Source organism: Carettochelys insculpta, chromosome 22 (assembly GCF_033958435.1).
Source record: "Carettochelys insculpta isolate YL-2023 chromosome 22, ASM3395843v1, whole genome shotgun sequence".
Taxonomy (NCBI): Eukaryota; Metazoa; Chordata; order Testudines; family Carettochelyidae; genus Carettochelys; species Carettochelys insculpta.
The window spans coordinates 5,468,120-5,490,476 of NC_134158.1; the positions used below are offsets into that span (position 1 = coordinate 5,468,120).

Sequence of the window (22,357 nt, forward strand, 5' to 3'; positions counted from 1 at the left end):
TGACACGAGGGGACGTGACCAGACAGACGCTGGGATTTGCTAGCACGCCTTAGCAGAACTGCGGATGAAAAAGAGTCGGGGACGTCCTTTATTCTGCCTTCCAGAAACCCATGGGCAAAGCTCTCCCAGCTGTCATGAAGGAAAATGAGGCATGGTGGGGTGGTGAAGCACCGTCATGGACTGGGTACTGAGAAGGAACCGGGCACAAAGGGCAGAGCTCAGAAGTTAGTTTTCCAACCCAGAGGAAGGTTGGAAGTGGGATGACTGGGAAGGGACAAGATCATCCAGAGTAAATACCAACCATCTCCAGACACGTTTTGGAAGGGCCATGAGGCTTTATTCATTAGCACATAAACATTTGGGATTAAGAGAAAACTTTTCCTGGAAACAGTTACCCTAGAACTGCTCACAGCAGCGATTCTTCAGCTTTCCCTGAAGTGTCTGTGCTGCCACTGTTGGAGGCTGGACTCAAGGGACAATCATCCGATCGAGCCTCACAATCCCTATACCCTCATGTTCTTTGGGACAGGGTCTGTCTCCCACTGTGTCTGTGTAATGCCCAGAACAAAGACCTGGTTGGAGTCTCTAGGTGCTAATACTAATATCTCATATGGACTAGAGTAACATTAGGAAGATCTATCAGCTGCATTCCTAAATGCAGGCAGATCTGGCCCAAGTTAACCATTTGGAAGAAGTTAATTTGCATCCCAAATTACTGTGTAAGACTCCTCATATATCTGTGCACAAAACTGCAAGAACTGAGTCATCACCTTTGTTGAGGGTTGTCAGTGGCTGAGGATCACTAACCAAGGCCTACATCAAAAGAATTGAAATGCTGACAAGGTCTTTATTGGAACAAGGATCACAGCAGGGAAAGACCCTGATGGTTAAAGGAGATGGATGGTGGCTATCTGGGCTCTGACCAGCAGCACGTCACAGGACACTTTTGATATAGACTACGGTGAATTATCTACCACACTATGGCTACATCTACACTTACACGAGGCTTCAAAATGGCCATGCTAATGGCCAAAGCAAAGACTACTAATGAGGCGCTGAAATGAATAGTCAGTGCCTCATTAGGATGCCGCCAGCTGCGGCATTTCGAAAGTGCAGTGGCTCGCTTGCCCACAGCTCGTCTACACGGGGGTCCTGTTTGAAAGGACCCCGCCAACAACGAAATCCCCTCATTCCTATTGGCTATCCTATCATTGCAGCACCTCATTCATAGGCTTCGATTTGGCCATTAACATGGCCATGTCGAAGTTTATTGTAGGTGTCGACATGGCCTACGTGGACAGCTGTTCCAATCAAAACAGATTTTTTCCCAGTTTATGTCCCTTGTGACAGGTGTTATAATAAGCTGAAAAAGTCACTCCTATGCCGAAATAAAACTGTCTCCTTGGGGGTTTAACTGGTACAATAGTAAAACTTTTAGTCCTGGTAAAACTTTCCTGTGTAGAAAAGGAAAGACGCACTGATTTTCAGAAATTCAACATATTTTCCTTTTAGTCTTCTGTTACTAAGCTTGAGAGCATGCCAGCTAGGTGTAGTTTACAAGCAACGTAAATCTAGATATATCACACAATTAGTTCTTTTGGGTTTACTAGAAGTTTCTCTATTTTGAATACATCTGATCTGTTTTTAAGATGATCGGAGTAACACTAAGGCTATAAATTGCCGAGAATTGTCGGCAAAAGATATGCAAATTGCGCAATGCAATTTCTTATCTCCTGCTGACAGTTGTCAGGAGTGCCTTTTCTGACATTTGGCCCATCCACATGGGGCTAAATCCCCCTCTGCCGACACATCCCTTCTTCTTCGTGGAACAAGGCTGACTGGGATGTCAACAGAAGGCTCCTGGAGAAGCAGAGTTCTGTGGGGGACCTCCAGGCTCCCACCAGAAGCCTGGAATCTACACATAGCCTAAGGAAGGATGACACTCTTCGGGTAATTTCACTCTGGAGACCCCAAGAGTGCAAAAGTATTCTCTTACCAGTCCTGCCACTGGTCTGCTGGGAGACCTTGGGCAAATCTCTTACTCCTCTGTTTTTCCAATCATGTTTGCCTATAAACTTACATCAGTATAACCATCAGAGAGGTGGCCGTGTTAGTCTGTAGCTTCAAGAACAAGAAGTCCTGTGGCACCTTACAGACTGACAGATATTTTGGAGCATGAGCTTTCGTGGGCAAAGACCCACTTCATCAGATGTATGAGTGTGGCGGGTGGTTTCAGAGGGGTATTCAAAGAGTGGGGTCCCAGTAAGAGGGAGGACCAGAGCTCACAAGGTCTATTCAGCACAGTGGAAATGGCCCAGTATCAACAGTACTTATCCAAAGAGTTAAAAAACAAGTCAGGGCAGACAGGGGATGTGAGCTTTTGTCAGAGTCTAGTGGGGAGATATTAGCACCCAGAGCAGAGAAACTGCCTTTGTAAGCTGCGAGCCTCTCCCAGTCTCTGTTTAATCCATGGTTAATGGAGTGAAATTTGCAAATACATTCCAGCTCACAGATTTCTCTCTCCATTTGATTTTTGAAATTTTTTTGTTTCAAAACTGTCACCCTTAAATCAGCCACTGTGTGTCCAGGGAGATTGAAGTGTTCCCCCCCAGGCTTCTGTACATTTCCTTTCCTGATGCCTGATTTATGTCCATTTATTCCTTTACAGAGAGACTGTCCAGTTTGGCCAATGTAAATTGCAGCGGGGCATTGCTGGCACATGATGGCATATGTTATATTAGTAGATGTGCAAACAAATCCTCACCAGCCACTACAAATCACAAACCAGCGACTCTAGGCCTGGAAACAGCCCCTGCAACAGTCCTCACTGCCAACTCTGTTCACATATTCACACCAGTGACATCATCACAGGACCTAACACCAACTATGCCATCGGGGGCTCCTTTACCTGCACGTGGAGAGAGAAAATCTCTGAGCAGCAATTTATTTGCTGGACTGCAACGCAAGCTCAGAATGCTGATGGCACTTACATTCTCGCTCTCTCCTCTCCCGACGGACAGGGATGACCGTGACTCTGAAGGGGGGTGGCCCAGACAGAAATGCGAGTTAGAGGTGAGGAGGCTGACAGGTAGGGCACCCCACGGTTCTGACGTAGGCCTTATGTTTAATATATGTATTACTGAGCCAACTAATGACCAAGGTGCACAGGGAGGTGGCAGCTGTTGCAGATAATTATTTTAGGTTAGTCACATATAAGGGAGGCTGAGTAACTGCAGAGGGATTTAGCAAAGCTGGGGCAGACGGAATTCAGTGCAGATAAGTGTGAGGTAATGCACTGGACAACAGCATATTTTTAATGCATATTCAATATATCTAGGAAATGCTTAGATACTATAATGTATAAAACCCTACTGTCCATAGAAGAGATATTTTCATAACTCTCCATTCATTTGATAGGGGAGTGCTGCTTAAAAATGAGTGGCACCACATGGACAATGAAAAGGAACAAGACATACTGCTCAGACAGTGCTAGTAACATCTGAGGTAAAAGACCTATGAGTCTTGGAAGACAGCTGAATGGAAAGGAGGCCAAACAACATGTGCCAGGGGCTCACAAAGAAACACAGAGAAGATACATACACAGTTGGATAGAAAATAATACTGAGAATATTCCAATGCCACTACATAAACAGTGCTATGCACAGTTCTGGTCACTCTGTCTCAAAGAGGCTGTATAAGGCGTGGAAGATATTCAGAGATGGGTAACGAGAATAACTACAAGCCTGGAAGGAACTTTTTGTACGATGAGACGGAAAAGGCTGAAACTGTGGCAGAGAAGAGATTAATGAGAAGACGTGACAGAGGTGTCCAAGAAAATGAATGGGATACAGAAAGTTGCCCGCTCTCCTCAAACAAGAAAAGGGAACAGTCAACAAAACTGAGAGGCAGAAAATGTAAAACTGATAGACATGATTTCTATGCATAATCAGCCTGTGGGAGTCTCTGCAACTGGGCATATGGAGGCCAATAGTCGCATGAACATTAGACATTGATGTGAACGGCAGAAATACCAACCCTAGTTACAATGGCTCGGAAGAACATTTTTAAGCAATGCTTCTAAAAAAGAGCAGAAGCCAGCCGCTCATATCCCGGAGAGATGCAGTGCTCTCCCTCACGAGCAGCGTACTGGAAAATATTTTATTAGGGGAGTTTGACCCCTGAAAGGAAGGTGGTAATAGCCACTTTTGGGAACAGGCAATGGTAGAAGGACAACTGCACTGATCCGCTGGATGACAGAAGACTCTGGAGCGTTGTGGCAAGTTCTGGTGTCAGCACTTTAAAATGGCCCTTGCAAAACTGGAGAGGGTTCAGAGAAGGGCTATGCACAGCGATCAGCTTTACAGTAAGAGGAAACCCAAGGAGCTCCAGCTATTGAAGGGTAGATTAAGAGGTGGTCTAAGCACAGTCTCTAGGTACCTACATGAAGTTCATATTGCTGATACCAAAGGGTTCTTCACTCTAGCAAACCACATTCCAGTGGCTAAGAGTTGAAGTCAGCAGTGTTCAAACTGAAAATAAGAGAGAAAATTTTATGGGACTCTAATGAACCCTGGGACCGGATCCCAAAGGCTGTAGGGGATTCTCCATCACTTGGAGCCTCTAAACTGAGTTTGGGTGCCTCTTCCTGAGACATTTCCTCACTCAACCACACGTTACTGGGCTGAATGCAGGAGCGCACTGGATGAGATTATCAGGAGTGTGATGTGCAGGAAATCAGACGAGAGGATCTAATGGTCCCTTCTGTTCTGAAGAGCTATGAAATCTCCCGAATACAAAACCCCACCATGCAAACAGCTCCTCTGAGCGGGCCCCACACTGACGCCTGCATGTTCAAATGTGGAACTGCTCAGAATGTCTGGGTTGGGAAGGTCAACAGCAGGTTCTCGCCTTTGTGGATTTTCTCGTGTCGCTTGTGGTGGGAGCTGTGGCTGAAGCCCTTCCCACAGAAGGTGCAGATGTAGGGTTTCTCGCCCGTGTGGATGCGCTGGTGCTGGGTCAGGGTGGACTTGTCGGTGAAGCTCTTCCCGCAGTCAGAGCACGTGTAGGGTTTCTCCCCAGTGTGGATGCGCTGGTGCCGGAAGAGGTTGGAGCTGACGCTGAAGCTCTTCCCGCAGTCGGTGCATTTGAAGGGCTTCTCGCCTGTGTGGATCCGCATGTGCTTGATGAGATCGGCATTCTGGCTGAAGGTCTGCCAGCACTCAGTGCACGTGTTCAGCACCTCCACCTTCCTCCTGGGCTTGGCCTTCCCCGTGGCACCCTCCCGCTGCTGTGGTGACGAGCACTTGCCTGGCCTCTTGCGCAACAGGTGCCGCAGGTGCTTCTTGCGGTGGGAGCTGCGGCTGAAGCTCTTCCCACAGTCAATGCACTTGTAGGGCTTCTCGCCCGTGTGGATGCGCTGGTGCTGGGTCAGGTTGGACTTGTCGCTGAAGCTCTTCCCGCAGTCAGGGCAGGCATAGGGTTTCTCGCCTGTGTGGATGCGCTGGTGCCGGCTGAGGCTGGAGCTGACGCCGAAGCATTTCCCACAGTCAGGGCACTTGTAGGGTTTCTCATCTGTGTGGGTTCTGCGGTGGTTGATGAGGCTGGAGTTCTGGGTAAAGCTTTTCCCACACTCAATGCAGATATTGGGGCTCTCCTCTGTCTGGGTTCCCTGGTGCACCACAAAGTCCTTTCGCTTCTTAATTCCTTGGAGAAGTTTCACTGGTTTCTTCTCCACAGGCTCTGGCTCCTCTGGACTGCACAGGCTCTCGCAGGGTTTGTCCTGCTCAGGGCTCTGGCTCACATTCCTCTTGGATTTCCTGGGTGACATCTTGGCTGTATTAGCTTCCCTGGAGAGCTGCTCAGCTCCTTCTGTTCAATTGTTCTCCACTGGCTGCTGCGAAATCAAAACACCTCCTCAATTCGTCGTCTTTGGGGCGTACTGGCGTCCGTGGCTCATGCACCAGGAATGCCCACAGCACGTCAAACCCCGCATCGGTTTATCACGCTGCAAAGCCAGCGCCGAACACGCAGACCAAGCCCCCGAGGCGTTTTCCACAGCCCAGGGCCAGAGCGTCTCGCTCGAACTCGAGAGAAGAGCAGAGCCCAAGGAGCCCTGGGGCCGGGAGACTCGGGCCTGGCCTGGCCCCTGCGGGCGCTCGGGGGGGGAAGCGCTGGGGCGAAGAGGGACGTGGGGGACAGAGTCACTTCCCGGCCCTGGGCCCCGCCCCCGGGCTCCCCCCTCACCTGGCGGCGGTGGCGGCGGCGGCGGCTCCGGCGGGGCGGGGCGCGGGGCTGTCCCGGGCCGGGCGCGGCGGGGGCGCCGGGGACAGACGGGCTCTCCCCGCCCGCGCACACCCCGCGGGGAGCGGCCGCGGCCCAGCTCGAGCGCCCGGCTCACAATGGAGGCGGCGGCGGCGGCGGCCGCTGACCCGGGAAGCTCAACCCCCCAAGTGCGGAGCGGAGCGAACCGGACGGACGGAAGGACGGAGAGCAGCCGCCCGCCTCCCTCCCTCCGCCGCAGCCAGCGCCCCCTAGCGCCAGCGCCGCCCGCCTCCCTCCCTCCCTCCGCTGCAGCAGCCAGCGCCCCCTAGCGCCAGCGCCGCCCGCCCGCCTCCCTCCCTCCGCCGCAGCAGCCAGCGCCCCCTAGAGCCAGCGCCGCCCGCCTCCCTCCCTCCCTCCGCCGCAGCAGCCAGCGCCCCCTAGCGCCAGCGCCGCCCGCCCGCCCGCCTCCCTCCGCCGCAGCAGCCAGCGCCCCCTAGAGCCAGCGCCGCCCGCCTCCCTCCCTCCCTCCGCCGCAGCCAGCGCCCCCTAGCGCCAGCGCCGCCCGCCTCCCTCCCTCCGCCGCAGCCAGCGCCCCCTAGCGCCAGCGCCGCCTCCCTCCCTCCCTCCGCCGCAGCCAGCGCCCCCTAGCGCCAGCGCCGCCCGCCCGCCCACTCTCGGCACCAGGCGCGTTCTGCGGGGCGCTCAGCCGAGACAGCGCCGAGCAACTCTCCCGGCTGCTACGTCAGCGGCCCGGGGCCCAGCACACATCTGAGCGTCTCCCCCTTCCTGCCCCGCCCTGTGAGCTCGCGGGGCCTGCAAGGCGTCTCCCCCACCTGCTGGGCCTCGTGGGCGCCTCGTGCGCGTGCAAAGCTCCTCTCCCACCCCCAGCTGGCTGGAGCTGGGGGGAGAGCTCCCTGCCTCCCTCCCAGCTGCCATGCCAGGGGCGGGGGTGCAGTGGGTTTACCGGTCGGTCATGTGTTCCTGGCACGGCGTGGGCCTGGCCCTGGCATGACCTCATGCACAGCGAATGTGAAATCATGACACACACACACACACACCGCCCAGCCCCGCCTGGGAACTTGTGTGTAAGGCCACACCGGCTGGGCAGTGACATGCAGTTCACTATGGCACCCCCATCCCACACTGGAAAAAAGCCCAGCTGGTTTGGTCTGGGTGCAGGGTGGGATAGAAACCCTAGAAGAGCAGGACTGTTCCAAGCTGCCTGCCTGCGCGCTGGACATGTACCTTCCCCACTGGAGAACCCATTGAGCTACAGACCAGGGTGTGACTGGTTGTGGAGGTAGACAGGACTGCTCTGGTTCGTCTCCCTTTTGTGGAAGGTGCTGGTCCATATTCCCTGTGAGCTGAGAGCTTGGCCAGCCACCCAGGAGAGATTTAAATGCCAGCCAGCTGGTTAGCAGAGTGCTCCCACCCGGCAACGTATGTTTCTATTGGTGGTGCATATCCACATATACCTGGGTGCACATAAAAGTTATTCTGCCTAGGGATGGAAAAAATTAGGGGTAACCTGCCAATGGTTCAGTCCGTGCTGTGACACCAGCTCAACATCCTGTGCCTGGCCCACAGAATCCTGGCCAGCTGAGAGAAAAGCCTGAAGGTTTTCTGGCCAAGGCTGCACAGGGTCTCTGTGGGTGTCCAGAGTCTTCCTCTGGGGATGGGCAGATAGGGCCTGGTTTGCATCCACAGCTGGGTCCACGCCTTCCACCTTCAGGGGCTGCGGAAACTCCTTTTAGAGTGCATGTGCTGGTACGCGTCTTCCTCTGCCACCTCCCAGGGTCCGACACAACTGGCAACTCTTTTATCTCCGGCTGCCCGTCTTTTACCGGGACCTCCTCGGGGCTTGGAAGCTAGTTCCAGGGGCCAGGTCCATCACCGCCGTCCAGTGGAAGAAACTCGTTGCAAAACCTCTGCTGCACTCTGTGAAGTGATGGAGTCCCCTGGGGCGTGCTGGATGATGGTCCTGGCTGTTGCCACTACACCCACATGACCAGAGGAATGGGATGCGCTCTGCAACGCTCAGCCAGTGTCTGGGCTGCCCATCCTGTGTCCAGGAAGTGAGGGCAGCACTGCCTCCTGCTTCTCCACGTTCCATGGGCAAGTCAGTGCCGCCTGTTTCTCTCTCACTCCTGGCCCTCTGAAACTTACCATTGGGACCTCGTCCCCAGCCAGACTCCCTGGCCATTCCCAACACGCCAGCTGAGTCAGCTGCCTGACACCCAGCCAGGCTGTCTCCTAACTGCACTCAGAAAATGCCTGTACACGTGCATGCTGCACACCCACCACTCCCTCACATACATAACCATCCCAACACAACCTGGTGCGGCCTGCTGCTGCCTGAGGAGGTGGAAGAACCCCAGGTTTACTCTCCTCTTGTCCCACAGCCGATCATGGATATTAATTGGACCTGTAAGTATGGGCATGAACTCACCTAATTCCTGTCCGTGCTACAGACAGATGTGACCCTGGAGCGCATCTATGTAAGATGTGTTCCTCCAGAACCTTTGCATCCTCCTGCATCCCAGTCCATGCACATCACATCTCTGGCCCCTAAAGCCATGAACTCGCACCAGCTTCCCTCTGGCTAAGTCAACCTTTCATCACACCAGGAGGAGGAAGCTGGACCAGGGATGCTCTGCAACTGTGAGATCTATTCCTGCTCCCTCGTCCAATCACACTGCTGGGCAAAGTTCCGCTGGGGGCTGTCTTAGACACCTCTGAGAAGCGGTAAGTGTTGTCAGGGTTCTCTGCTCCGTGTTCCCAAACTTTAATCTTCATTCCTGACCCTGTGTTTTCATTTGTTGTCTCCAAAATTCACTTGTGCACTAGATCCAATGACTTCCCGCTCAGTGCAGGAGGCAGGCATCAGCTGTGGTAAGACCAAGAATTGCCTGCCCCAGCACTCCATCGACTGTACCTGTTGTGCCAATGAGGTGAAGAGCTTCCCCCTTCTCAGGGTGGTTAGGGAGATGTGACACAAGGAGGCCACTAATTAATTATTGCCAGGGTGTAGAAAGGTTAATTTCTGCCAGAGTTGAATGATTTTAGGGAAGCAGCAGAGAGTTAATCTTTCACAGAGGAATTAATAGTGTCTGAAAAGGGAAATTTTGAACAGGAATAGGAAGGTATTATCACAGAAAAGAGCTACAAGAACAATTCACACTTGGGAAAACGTGCCATGCAGGTAGAGGGCTAAGATAAGGCCTGGTCTGCACAGAAAAGGTAGGTTCACATAGAACAGAAGTATGAAAAATCCACAGCTATGAACTGCTTAGCTTTGCCAACTTAACTAAGGCTGTAGACCCAGCTAGGCTAGTAGAAGAGCTACTGCCAACCTAGCTACCAGCTCGTGAGGAGATCGTGTTCCTGCACGGACAAAGACAAACAAAAAACTCCCCAAAAATCAACTTCCATAGCTGGCACCTGGACGACGGGATTATGCTGGCACAGCACTGTTATTGTCCCTCCAGTGCAGACCAGGCCTTAAGGAGCTCAAACTATTCAGCACACTTACACCATCATCCACAGTAGTCAATGCTTTTTAAAGTTCTGTGCGATCCCAGACACTTACAGGTGTCAGACGTGTACATGTGTGTGATGCAATCCTGAACCATTTACCTAAAGCAAAAGCTTTACAGATATGCTCCAAAATATCTGTTAGTCTATAAGGTGCCACAGGGCTTCTTGTTCCTGAAGACAGAGACTAACATGGCTTCCTCTCTGATACATCTATCTACAGGGCATTTAAAATCCACGTGGCAGGAAAAACACCACAGCAGCCCAATACAAGGGCATTTACTTTCAGAAAGGGGAACTGTACAAAAGTGAAGACACTGGAAAGTGGAGTGCCAAAAGTGAAATCCCTGCAAGCTGCGTGGGAAATTTTCAGAGACACCATAATGGAGTCTCATCTTAAATGTGTACCCCAAATTAAAAAGCATAGTCAGAGAGCCAGAAAAGTGCCAGCATGGCTTACCAACCAAGTACGAGAACCAGCGAGAGATAAAAAGGCATAACTGAAAAAGTGGAAGTTAAATGAGGAAAATAGAAAGCATAAACGTTGGCAAATGAAGTATACGAATATAACTAGGGAGGCCAAAAAGCAATTTAAAGAGCAGCTAGACAAAATTCAAAAAGTAATAGCAATTTGTTTTACGTACATCAGAAGCAGGAAGCTGCTATGCAACCATTGAGGCCTCTGGATGATCAAGATGCTCGAGTGTCAGTGGAGCAGCCCAGTTACTCTGTATCTTCAAAAACAACATGAAGTCCTGTGGCATTTTACAGACGAATAGATATTTTGGAGCATGAGCTTTCACGGGCAAAGAGTTGCTTTGTCAGATGCATCTGGCGAAGGGGGTCTTTGCCCACAAAAGCTCATGCTCCAAAATATCTGTTAGTCTATAAGATGCCACAGGACTTCTCATTGCTTTTCAAGATGCTAAAGGAACATTCAAGGATGATAAGTTGTTGCAGGCAATCTAAATGAATTCTTTGCATCGGTCTTCACGACTGAGGATGTGAGAGAGATTTCCAAACCTGATCCATTCTTTTTTGGTGACAGATCTGAGGAAATACCTGGGATTGAGGTGTCACTATTGGAGGCTTTGGAACAAATTGATAAACAGTGGTTATAGTGTACCTAGATTTCCAGAAAGCCCTTGACAAAGTCCCTCACCAAAAGCAAAGTAAGCTCTTATGGGATAAGAAGGAAGTCCCTTTCCTGGAGTGCATCTTCTACTGGTTTAATGTGTCATAGCTACAGACAATTTATACCAACAGAGGATCTACCTTGCAGCATTTCAGTCAGGACTAGTGGACTTTTTAAAGAAAGACTTGCTTTGGTTCAACCACAAGTTATCGAGCTGGATGGAGGAATTATTGTGTGAGGTTCTCCAGCCCGGGCCAGGCAGGATGCAAATCTAGACAATCGTAATCATTCCTTCTAACCTTAAAACAGGCGTGTCCAATCCGTGGGCCGCATGTGGCCCTGGACAGCTAGTAATGCGGCCCCACAAGATCGTAAACTTTTAACATTATTATGTGATTTATATACATTAACTATATTATATATTTTATATGTGGCCCAAGACAATTCCTCTTCACTCAGTGCGACCTAGGTAAGCCAAAAGGTTGGACACCCATGCCTTAAAAATGTGCATGTCTAGGATTGTTGAGGCTTATGGGTGAAGAAGGAGTTAGTGCACCTCAAAACTAGGACAAAACCTAAAGAGGTAGAACCCTGCTCCTTCTGGAGTTGACAACCATAGCTTCAATAATCTGCAAAAAGGCCCTGCTTTTACCCAGCTAATTTCTTAGACTCTAGCCCTCAGCTCCTGGCCTATTGCATGTGATGGAAACCTCTCTGAAAGTTACACCTGCCGGGCAAATTATTTAACAAGCAAATTTTATGTGCATGTACATATATATGTGTGTACACACACACACACACACACACACACACACACGGTCTCTGGGACAGGGACTGTCCCAAGCTGTATGTTTTCTACACCACCCAGCAGAGTGGAGACAGGACCTGCATGAGCCTTCTACTATAGTCTAAATGTTACATACATAGAATTATAGCCCTACGAGAGAGCAGGACTCATTCAATATTCATCCTGCCCCTTGCACAAGTGCACTGTAACAGATTCTGGCATTGCAGGGGCACAGGCTGTGTCCTTCCTCAGGAGGATTTGCTCTGAGGCCACCCAAAGCCGGGCCATGGACTTCTACTTGAGCTACAGGAGCAACTGGTATCAGAATCAGGCTGTTAGATACCTAAGTCCTGGGTTTAGGCACCACTGTGGTCCATAACCTGCCCCACTCTAATGCCCGGAAATTTAGTTACTTATTCACTTGACGTTCAGGGTGAAAGTTCCTTAGACACCTGTTTCTGTGCCTGCCTCCTGGCACACCAACAGATATCTCCACCTAAGGCCCAGCACCATCCACGAATTGGGGGGAAGACAGGTGGGTGAGCACCTATCTTGGCTGTAAGGCCAGGTCTGGTAGGTGTGCGTAGAGGCCACCTACTGGACCAGGAACCATTTAAAGTGTGGGCAGCCAGCTGGAAACCCTGTGGTCGGAGCACTCAGCCAGGATGTGGAAGACCCATGCTCGCTTCCCCCACTCTGCCTGTGGAGGAGACATAATTTGAACAAGGGTCTCCCAGGTAATAGGCCTGGCACCAGCAGGTAGCGCAGCAGCATAAATGGAGAGGCAGATAACACGAGGGCTGCTCAAGTGAGAAGGGAGCTTGGAATGTGCCAGAGAAAGGGCAAAAGAACCAAAGAGGGTGTGTTGGTGGAAATGGGATTTGCTGGAGAGGGGAAAGCTTGCCCTGGAGGGGCTGTGTGCAAAGGCCTGGTGGTGAGGGCACAGAGCAGGTCTGGTGAGGTTGACCATTTGGACACTGGCAGAGGGAATACGCTTCCGGTGACGGGGGAACAAGTGTGGATTTCTGGGTGAGGAGACGACGTTCCTTGGAAAGAGGTGCAATCGTCAAAGAAAAGGAGAATCTCAAACCGGAGGAAGGCAAAGGTGGGGCAACAGAGGGGAAGCTGGACACGGCAGCCTGGGAGAGGAGGTACTGACTTCCCTATGGGATCACACAGCATGTGGCCGAGAAACTTCTTTTATTGTGAGTGATGATACACAATTTAATATTTTCCTAAGTGAGTGTTTGGTGTTACTTTAGATTCTATTGTTTTGCCTTTATACAATTTAAAATGTAAGGTAATCTCCTCTGGGTAGTTTTGCCTCCACCTCTCCTCAGAGTAGGCCTAGCCTAGCTGAGCGCTGGGTGACAGCGGTTACTCCTCTCGGGGAGGGCTAGCCACTAGGATATTTTGATGTGGGGCTCCCTCAATTCTTCTGTTCCACTGTGTACAAATAATGAAGGGGTCCCCGGGCCAGAGAGCGTGAGAGTGACCCTTTTGCCTGGTTTTTCAAAGTGGATATTCCTTTGAATCTGGACTCTACCCTCTGTGCAACCCGTCCCAGAGTGAGGTGCAGCTATTGGTGATGCAACAGTGAAATGCTGAGAATCTGGGCTCCAGCAGAGAAACGTGTTCAGAGCTTGGATTACCAATACGGTAACCAAGGGCACAGATATGGCACTTGTATCCTGAAAGACACCAATGGTAAAGCATGAAATTCAGACCTGGCATCATAGGGTTCTCGGATACACATGCAAGCAGGGATCTAGTGCAGTCAAACAGGCTGTGAATGATGGAAATAACAACATGACTCCACAACAGAAATGTGCACGGAATTTAGTCACCTGGCGCACACTCCAGTGCACCTTCTCCTAGGCCAAGTTGTGTTGTGTACGTGAGTCCCTCTCGCACATACCGTGTACAAGACCTGATCTGAGAGGCAGACAGACCTGCCAGGGCTGCAAACACCTGTGCTGGCAGTTGGGGAACTTGTCCACTGCAGACCAAATTCTAAAGACACCTACTCATAAAGACCCCGTGACTAGGACTAACCTGGACGCCCTAGAGGGATCATTTCTCAACAGACACTAGCGTACAAACTGGTTCTCATTGATCTAGTTTATTCAGACTTTCAGAAAAACCTTTTGACAAAGTCCCTCAGCGGAGGCTCTTAAGGCAGCCACGTAGTCACCGGAGATGTACTGTTAGGGACTGGGTGCTGGCATAGAGGCAGAAAACAAAAATAATAAATAGTCGGCTTTTCAGTATGGCAAGAGGTTAACAGTGGGATTCCTTCACAGTCCTGTAATAAGACCCTGTACTAGGGTGACCAGATAGCAAGGGCAATCAGTTCCTATGATAACCAAGACAGTCCTGATAAAATTGTAACATCTGGGCTGTGTCTACACTAACCCAAAACTTTGAAATTGCCACGCAAATGGCCATTTTGAAGTTTACTAATGAAGCGCTGAAATACATATTCAGCGCCTCATTAGAATGCCGGCAGCTGCGGCACTTCGAAATTGACGCGGGCGCCGCTGTGCAGCTCATCCAGATGGGGCTCCTTTTCGAAAGGACCCCGGCAACTTTGAAATCCCCTTATTCCTAACAGCAGATAGGAATAAGGGGATTCTGAAGTTGCCATTTGAATGGCCATTTCGAAGTTTTGGGCTAGTGTAGATGTAGCCCTGGTCATCTTAAGACCATAGGCATTGTTTGACTTCTACATTTGGAGGGCAGCTCCACTCGAACCAAAGAGGTCCTCCTTGGGGGAACCAGGGGTTGGGGGAGCAAACTCCACATCAACCTAAAGCCTGCTGTTTGTGGGCGCAATGGCTTTGCCCCTCCCAAACGACACTCATGCCTAAGACTATGTTGTTTAATATGACAACCGTGGTGGCAAATTTTGCAGAGAATACACCATTACTTTGTGTGTAGAGGTTGAATAACTTTGGAGGGGACCGAGCAACATGGATGAACATGACAGCAGATGGAATTCAGTGCAGGTAAGTGCAACAAAGTGCAGTTTAAGTGTTATTACACCATTTGATTAAAGTCAGATTTCATTCTTCTGGGAAGTGTTTAAATGCAACAGTGATGGGGCTTATGAAAACCCTTATGATTGACTGAAAGTAGCTGAGATTTTCAAAATCATCTAGCGGACTTGGACACCCGATTCGTGAAATTGGAGATGAAATTTTCAAAAATGCATGAAGTCCAGAGTTTTACAGTTATTTAGGCACCTAAAGGGATTTTCACAATTGCCTCCATGCTTGACACCCACTGATTTGAGGGAGTTTGTCGAAGCACTTTAGAAAACGCCACTAGACATCTATCTGAATCTCTAGATGCATAAATACATTTGAAAAAATGGCATGAACTGCCACAGAACAACTCTTCCTGACTTTTGGTGGGAATTAGACTCATAAGTGCTTAAGTCAACTTTGCAAATGACATGGAGAAGTTGCACCGCTGAGCAGAATAATGCCTAGATACCGTTACAGATCTGGATCTAGATCACGTAGGACCCTTTGAAAAACCCCTTCCCGGGCATCCAAACTCCTTAGGCTGCTTTGAAAGTCTCTGGCAATATCAATGTCTATTTATTCTCCCTATTCACTTCAAAGAGAGAGATTTGCTTGGAAATGCTGGCATCATGTGACCCATTAAAAGGGACAATTATCATCTAACCATACACACAGCTCGCATCTAAATTAAGTGCAACAACTAAGGAAAAAGACGCAGGTGTCATGCTAAACAGATCAGTGAAAACCTCTCCAAAATGCACTACAGTGGATAAAAATAAAGTATGGATAAACACTTGGATAGAAAATAATACTGTATATTCTAATGCCCCTATGTAAATTGATGGGACACCCAAACCAGGAATACTGTTTTCAAATCTAATCATCCCATCTCAAGGATATAGCAGAATTAGAGGGGATTCAAAGACAGAAGACAAAAATTGTTAAAGGGCCGGAGAGACTTGTTATGAGAAGGGGATGAAAATCCTGGAACTATTTAGACTACAGAGATGATGAAAAAGAGGGCATGTGATTTAAGTGTATAAACAATAGAGAGAAAGTACCAGGAACTCAGGTTCCCAACTTGCCCTCTCTCGTAGCACAAGATGGCCAATAAAAGGTACTAATTTAAAACTGACAACAAGAAATACTATGCTACACAATGCATGAGGAGCATGTGAAACTCACTGCCAAAAGATGTTATGGAAGTCAAGAACAGTATGCCAAAAAAAAGGGGGATTAGACACATTGGCCACGTCTACACTTGGCCAAAATTTCAAAAGGGCCATTCTAATGGACAAATAGGAGAATACTAACGAGGCACTGAAATGAATATTCAGCTCCTCATTAGCATGCTGCCGGCCGCAGCACTTCAAAAGTGTCGCATTTCAACCACATGCGACCGGTCTACATGGGGCCCGTTTCGAAAGGACCCCACAAACATCAAAATTCCCTTATTCCTATCAGCTGATTTTGATGTTTCCGGGGTCCTTTCAAAAAGGGCCCCATGTAGCTGAGCCACGCGCAGTCGAAACATAGCACTTTCGAAGTGCCACAGCCAGCAGCATGCTAATGAGGCACTGAATATTCATTTCAGCGCCTCATTAGTATTCTCTGATTTGGCCATTAGCATGGCCCTTTCGAAATGTTGGCCAATTGTAGACATGTCCATTATGGTAATGATAAAAATACCATCCACAGTTACCATGGCTAGGACAAAAGTTTCTAAGGGATCTTTATATTGAGGATATAAGCCAACCAATTAATAGCCTGGGAACAAGCAGCCACTTTCCCCCCATAGACATGTAATTGTAAAATTGTCCTTTATGGGAGTTGCACACCTTCCTTTGAGGTATGTGGTTAATAGCCACTTTTGGAACAGGGGACTGGAGTAGTCTTGATTGCTGGTCTAATGACATGTAGCAAATCCTACTCTCCAGGTCACACAGTGCTTTCTCCCGCTCCCTCTCTGTAGCTCACACCAATCCCACTGTGGGCGCCTTACTACGCACTCTGGGCTTTAGAATGTTTGGGTGGGGTAGGGCCATAACGGCAGGAAAGACACCGAATTCCTTCCCTTATGGATTTTCTCATGTCTCTTGTGGTGGGAGCTATGACTAAAGCTTTTCCCACAATAAGCACATATATAAGGTTTCTCTCCCGTGTGGATCCGGTAGTGCTGGGTCAGGGTGGATTTGTCAGTGAAGCTTTTCCCGCAGTCAGAGCACGTGTAGGGTTTCTCTCCCGTGTGGATGCGCTGGTGCCTGATCAGGTTGGAGCTGACATTGAATCTTTTCCCGCAGTCGGGACACTCGTAGGGTTTCTCTCCCGTGTGGATTCGCATGTGTTTGACCAGGTCTGAGTTCTGGCTAAAGCTCTGCCAGCACTCGGCGCACGTGTTGGGGATCTCGAAGGCTGAGGTTCTCTTCTTTGATGCTTTGGTTTCTTTCACCTTCCCAACAGCAGTGCTTTCCAGGTGAGTGCATTTTCCCTGCCTCTTTCCAGGAGGACTCCTCAGATGTCTCTTGTGGTGGGAACTGCGGCTGAAGCTCTTGCCGCAGTCAATACATTTATAGGGCTTCTCACCTGTGTGGACGCGCTGGTGCTGGGTTAAGGTTGACTTATCTGTGAAGTTTTTCCCACAGTCGAGGCAGTTATAGGGTTTCTCTCCCGTGTGGGTTCTCTGGTGGCGGATGAGGTTTGAGCTGACGCTGAAGCTTTTCCCGCAGTCAATGCATTTATAGGGCTTCTCCCCTGTGTGGATTCGCCGATGGTTAATAAGGTCTGAGCTCTGAAGGAAGCTTTTCCCACACTCAATGCAGATGTTGGGCCGCTCCCCCATGAATGTTCTCCGGCGAACAATGGTGCCTTTGCGCTTCCTCACACCTCGGCCACTGTGAGCTGACTTACTTTCCTCTGGAGTGTTTTGTTGCTGTGCTTCAGCTTCACCTGGACTACTAGGGGACCCTTCCTGCTGAGGACTGTCAGCACCGTTGTCTTTGGATCTTGTCAGAGACATTTTGTATTGTTCCTCCATTTCAGAGTGTTCTCCTCCGTGTCACACAGCTGGGATAGAGAGAGAATCCAGAGATGAGTCATTGCCTGGGCTGGGGGGAAAGGGAACCTCACAAGGGTATAGGAAATCAAACACCTGTTGACAAAATATGTTTGAATTCATCAAAATAAAACCCCCTCCATTTCATAAGCCCTAAATTAATGTGAACAACATGAACCTAGCAAAGCCACTGCACTGTCCCTCTTCCAGTGCTCTTCTCTGACATCACGCCTGCAAAGGTTTTGGTAATGGGGAGCTGTGATTGCACTGACCACAATGCCTAGCTGTCCCTCTGCACATCCCATCAGTTTGCTGCATTTGCACACTGTATTTTAGATTGTACAAACTCTTACAGCAGTAACATCTATTTGCACTACAATAGAACTGGACTCAAGGATCTCCCATAGGACAAAAGATAATGCTACGAGTTGTGTGCACTCAACACTTCTCAAAACCTGCTCTTCTGCTTACAGAGGGGAACATTTTAAGCATTGACATAAATTACACAGGATCTTGGAGAAGCTGAGAAAACTCCATCATTGGAGTTTTTAAAGAACAGGCTAGACAAATACTTGTCGGTGATGGTGCAGATAACACTTACTCCTGCCTCTGCACAGGGGATTGGCCTGGACGACCTCTCAAATTTCCTCCTTTTCCCACATTTCTCCAGTTACAGGATTTTCCAAAAGGCCCAACTCCAACTTTCACAGGCATGTAAGGAATAGATTTTCAAAGGTATTTAGGAGTGTAAAGATACCAGTAGACGCTACTGAAAAGCTTGCTGGGAGCATAAACAGGTTATTTGCCTAACACCCACTGAAAGACTCCTACATGCCCATTGCGATTTTGAAGACTGTACCCATTTTTTAGACATTAAAAATAAACTGATAAAATCCCAAAGATGAACCCATACTTTACTAAGTAATCCTCTGAATTGATTACAGGTCCCCTTGCCCCTTCTGTTCCCCCACTGCTTCTGCCATGAGCCTCACTTGTGCCAGGTCTGAACATTGGACCCAGTTCTGCATGCAGCTAAACAAGCAAAAACTACAAACAGCATCAATGTTATTACTCTCATGAGCAATGATTAACATACAAAAATGTTTGCAAGATTGGGCAAATAGGCTGACCTGGGTTATGATAGCCATGTCATAATAAAATGGATTACATGAATACAGGACTCACTCAGTAAAAAAGAAAAGATGGTAACATAATACTAATCAACATGGTTTTATGGACCACAGATCTTGTCAAACAAACTTAATATCATTTTTGAGAAGAGTACAAGTTGGATGATAAAAGAAGAAAATGTAAAGTTATTTCTGGTAACATATGACTCAGAATTAGTAGAGTAGTAAAACATTATATGGGTCAGTATTGCGGAGCAACTGGTATTTTTGGTAAGACGAGATCATCTGAAATACATTTGCTTTAATACAGTCTAAGAACAAATGTAGGTCATGCTTACAGAATGAGACATCAGTAACTCTGGAAAGGACTCTGGGATACTTGTGTAACCCAGCTTCCATGAGCTCCCAGCATGATGCTGTAGTTAAGAGATCCAATACGACCTTTGGAGGTATGAACAGGTGAATGGGAATACAGAACAGGGAGGTGGTATATTGTCTGAATAAAACTTTGGTGAACTCATTAGTGGAATTCTGTATCCAATTCTGATTCCCACATTTTTAAAAGGATTTTGGGAAATGGAAGAATTCACAGAAAAATTATTTGAGCCCTGGAAAACCTTACTCCAGAAACAATCTCTGTAACACACCCAAAAGAAAGTTAAGTGGCACTGTCTTTAAGTACCATCAAAGGGAGACAGTTTTGCTACAGGAAAAATCTTTCATCTAGCAAATAAGGCCAGAACAAGGTTTAATGGCTAGATGCTGCAAATTTTCACCCCTGTAGATAATCAACCAGTGGCACAGCTTATTAGATGGAAGTGGTGGATTCTCCCTCGCTTGGAGGCCTTCAACTCAGATTTGATGTCTCACTAAAAGATCTGCTCTAGCTTCACCACCATTTATTTGGCAGAGTGCATCAAACATTCAGTGAAATTCTCTGGCCTGTGTGATGCAAGAGATCAGATTAGAACCTGCAGCTCCAGAGCTGCGTGTGGCTCTTTAAGGACTCAGTTGCAGCTCCAGGTGTTTCCAAGCCCTGACTCCTCTTGCAGCTCCAGGGCAGCAGGAGGGATCCAGCTGTTAAACCAATCAAAGGCTACCTCTACACTAGCACACTACGTCGAAGTAGCCTATTTCGAAGTAAGAACATCGAAACAGGCTTCTTCGACGTGTACCCTCTACACGTCCTGCGGGGCTGGTGCCGTCGACGTTCAATGAGAACGTCAAAAGGAGCCGCCCTGGAAGAAAATGCGGAGCGTCTACACACACAAGCGCTCCCCCTCAAAATAAGGGGCCAGCAAAGCCTGCGGACGAAGTCACTGGCTGGACGAGCCCTTCTGTGGCAACAGCAAGCCACTCCCTTAAAGGGCCCTTCTCAGACACACTCGGTCTGCGCAGCACGAGGTCTGCAGAGCCGACAACCGGTTGCAGACCCCATGCACACAGCATGGTCCTCCAGATGCAGCAGCAGCAGCCAGAAGCCCTGGACTAAGAGCTGCTGCATGTGGTGACCATAGAGTCCCGCAGGGGCTGGACGGAGTGTCTCTCAACCCCTCAGCTGATGGCTGCCATGGAGGACCCTGCTCTTTTGATGTAGTGGGATGCAGATCATCTACACACGCCCTACTTCAACGTTGAACGTTGAAGTAGGGTGCTATTCCCATCTTTGGATAGGAATAGAGATTTCGATGTCTCACCACCTAACATCGATTTCAACGTCGAAAGAGTGCAAGGTGCACGTAGATGCGACGCGTGCTATTTTGACGTTGTGCCGGCTACTTTGAAGTAGGCTAGTGTAGACGGACCCAAATTGAGTTCCATTATTTCGGCAGCAGCAGGGCAGGGAGCCGCCTGTGCTGCAGGTGGAGTAAGTGCTAAGTCTACAGGAGAGCTGGGGGCGCCACGCAGCCCTGGTGGAACAGTAGCAGTGGGTGCAGCTAGAGGAGCTCATCAGCTGAGGTTGGTTAATCCTCCGGATTGGTGGGGGCTGGTTTGGGGTTGAGAGGGTTAAGCCTGGGGATGGGGGCAGTTTGAGGAGAGGGGGTAAAACTTGAGGAATGGGGGTGGCTTTAGGGGCTGGTAAAAGGGGGGTGGGTTTGTGGGCCAAAGGGGGGGCAGAGCCTGGGAATGGCTCGACTGGAGGGTGGAGGGTTGATGGGAACTTTGCTCCTTCCTGCGTAGGAGCCTGTCCCCAGGTGCAGCATTTTCCTTGTCCTCATTTGCTCTCCGGTCCGGGGGTGAACGTAACAAATGTCCTAACAGGTACAAACCCTTGTGTGTGGCTGTGCTTAAAACAGGGGTGACAGAAGTCCGGTTTGAGGTTACTTATTGAGGACTGTCCGGTATTCACGTGCATTGTAGCTCTTCAAGGATTGATTTTGTAACGGGATGTGAAAACATGGCTCTTCTCGCTATTCTGGTTGGAGACCCCGGGAACAGATCACCAAAATGCTCCCTGCCGGCTGTAGAACATGTGAACTGGCTGTGGACTAGAAACCCGTCCCTCACTCTGCAACTCACTCCTGTGCTCCAGAAGAACAAGAACCACCAGCATAACCAAAGGAGCAGCGTGGGAGATTTCCCTTGGCATGGTCAGGGGCTGTCTTACCTCTCTCTGCCCCTCAGCTTCCCCTGGGAGCAGGACAGCTGTCCAGGGATGCTGCAGGAAAGTGAGCCCTGGGGGCCTCCTGCCCTCCAGCTGCCTCGGGGAGGCGGCGTCTCTAGGGCCGGAGAAGGGGGCAGTGTTACCACAAGCCCTTAGCCAACCCTTGGTGGGGACAGCGTGCGGCAGGTTGGGGAGCCCAGCGCCGGCTCCCGCTCCGGGTGGTGCACGTGCGTGGCTCTCCCAGCAGGACAACAGCCCGGCCTTGGCTGAGAACCAGCCCCTCTGCCGGCAGCCTGGGACCGGCCAGCACCAGCTCCCTGCAAGATCTGCCCCGGCGCCCGGGCTCCGGCAGCGCCCGCTGCTCTCCCTGGGGAGGGCTCCGGCCGCACACGTGACAAATGGGTCCGCGACTGGGAGCCCGGATCGCCCCGAAATCCTGCTCCCCCCGGGCTGGGCGACTCGGGCCTGGCGCGGCCGGGGCGGAGGGGGGGGGGGGTCCGGTGAGGCGAGGAGGGGCCGGGGGGGGGCAGAGTCACTTCCCTGCCGTGTGTCCCCCGCCCGGGGCTCCCCGCTCCTCACCTGGCGGCGGCGGCGGCGGCTCCCTCCCGGGGCCGCCCAGCGCTGGCTCCAGCCCGGCCGGGCGCGGCGAGGCGCTGGGGCGGGAAGGGCTCCCCGGCCGCACACACACACCCCTCCGGCGGCGGCGGCGGCCGCGGCTCAGCGCGGGCTCCAGGCTCACAATGGAGGCGGCGGCGGCAGCCAGCGCCTGACCCAGGAAGTCCAACCCCAGTACCCTGAGCGGAGAGGCCGAGAGCGGCCGCCCC

General features: G+C 50.2%; 1 protein-coding gene across 1 annotated transcript in view; it reads right to left on the reverse strand.

The window, feature by feature from the left end:
* LOC142024654 (uncharacterized) overlaps positions 1–22,254 on the reverse strand; it is a 46,226-nt gene extending 23,972 nt beyond the window's left edge. The window contains exons 1-3 of the mRNA XM_075016807.1: positions 22,113–22,254; positions 16,778–17,809; positions 4,873–5,868 (exon numbers count right to left, since the gene is read on the reverse strand). Of these exons, the coding sequence (XP_074872908.1) occupies positions 4,873–5,868; positions 16,778–17,780 (1,999 nt within the window). The 5' untranslated portion in view covers positions 17,781–17,809; positions 22,113–22,254. The remainder of the gene's footprint in view (positions 1–4,872; positions 5,869–16,777; positions 17,810–22,112) is intronic.
* Positions 22,255–22,357: the final 103 nt, after the last annotated feature.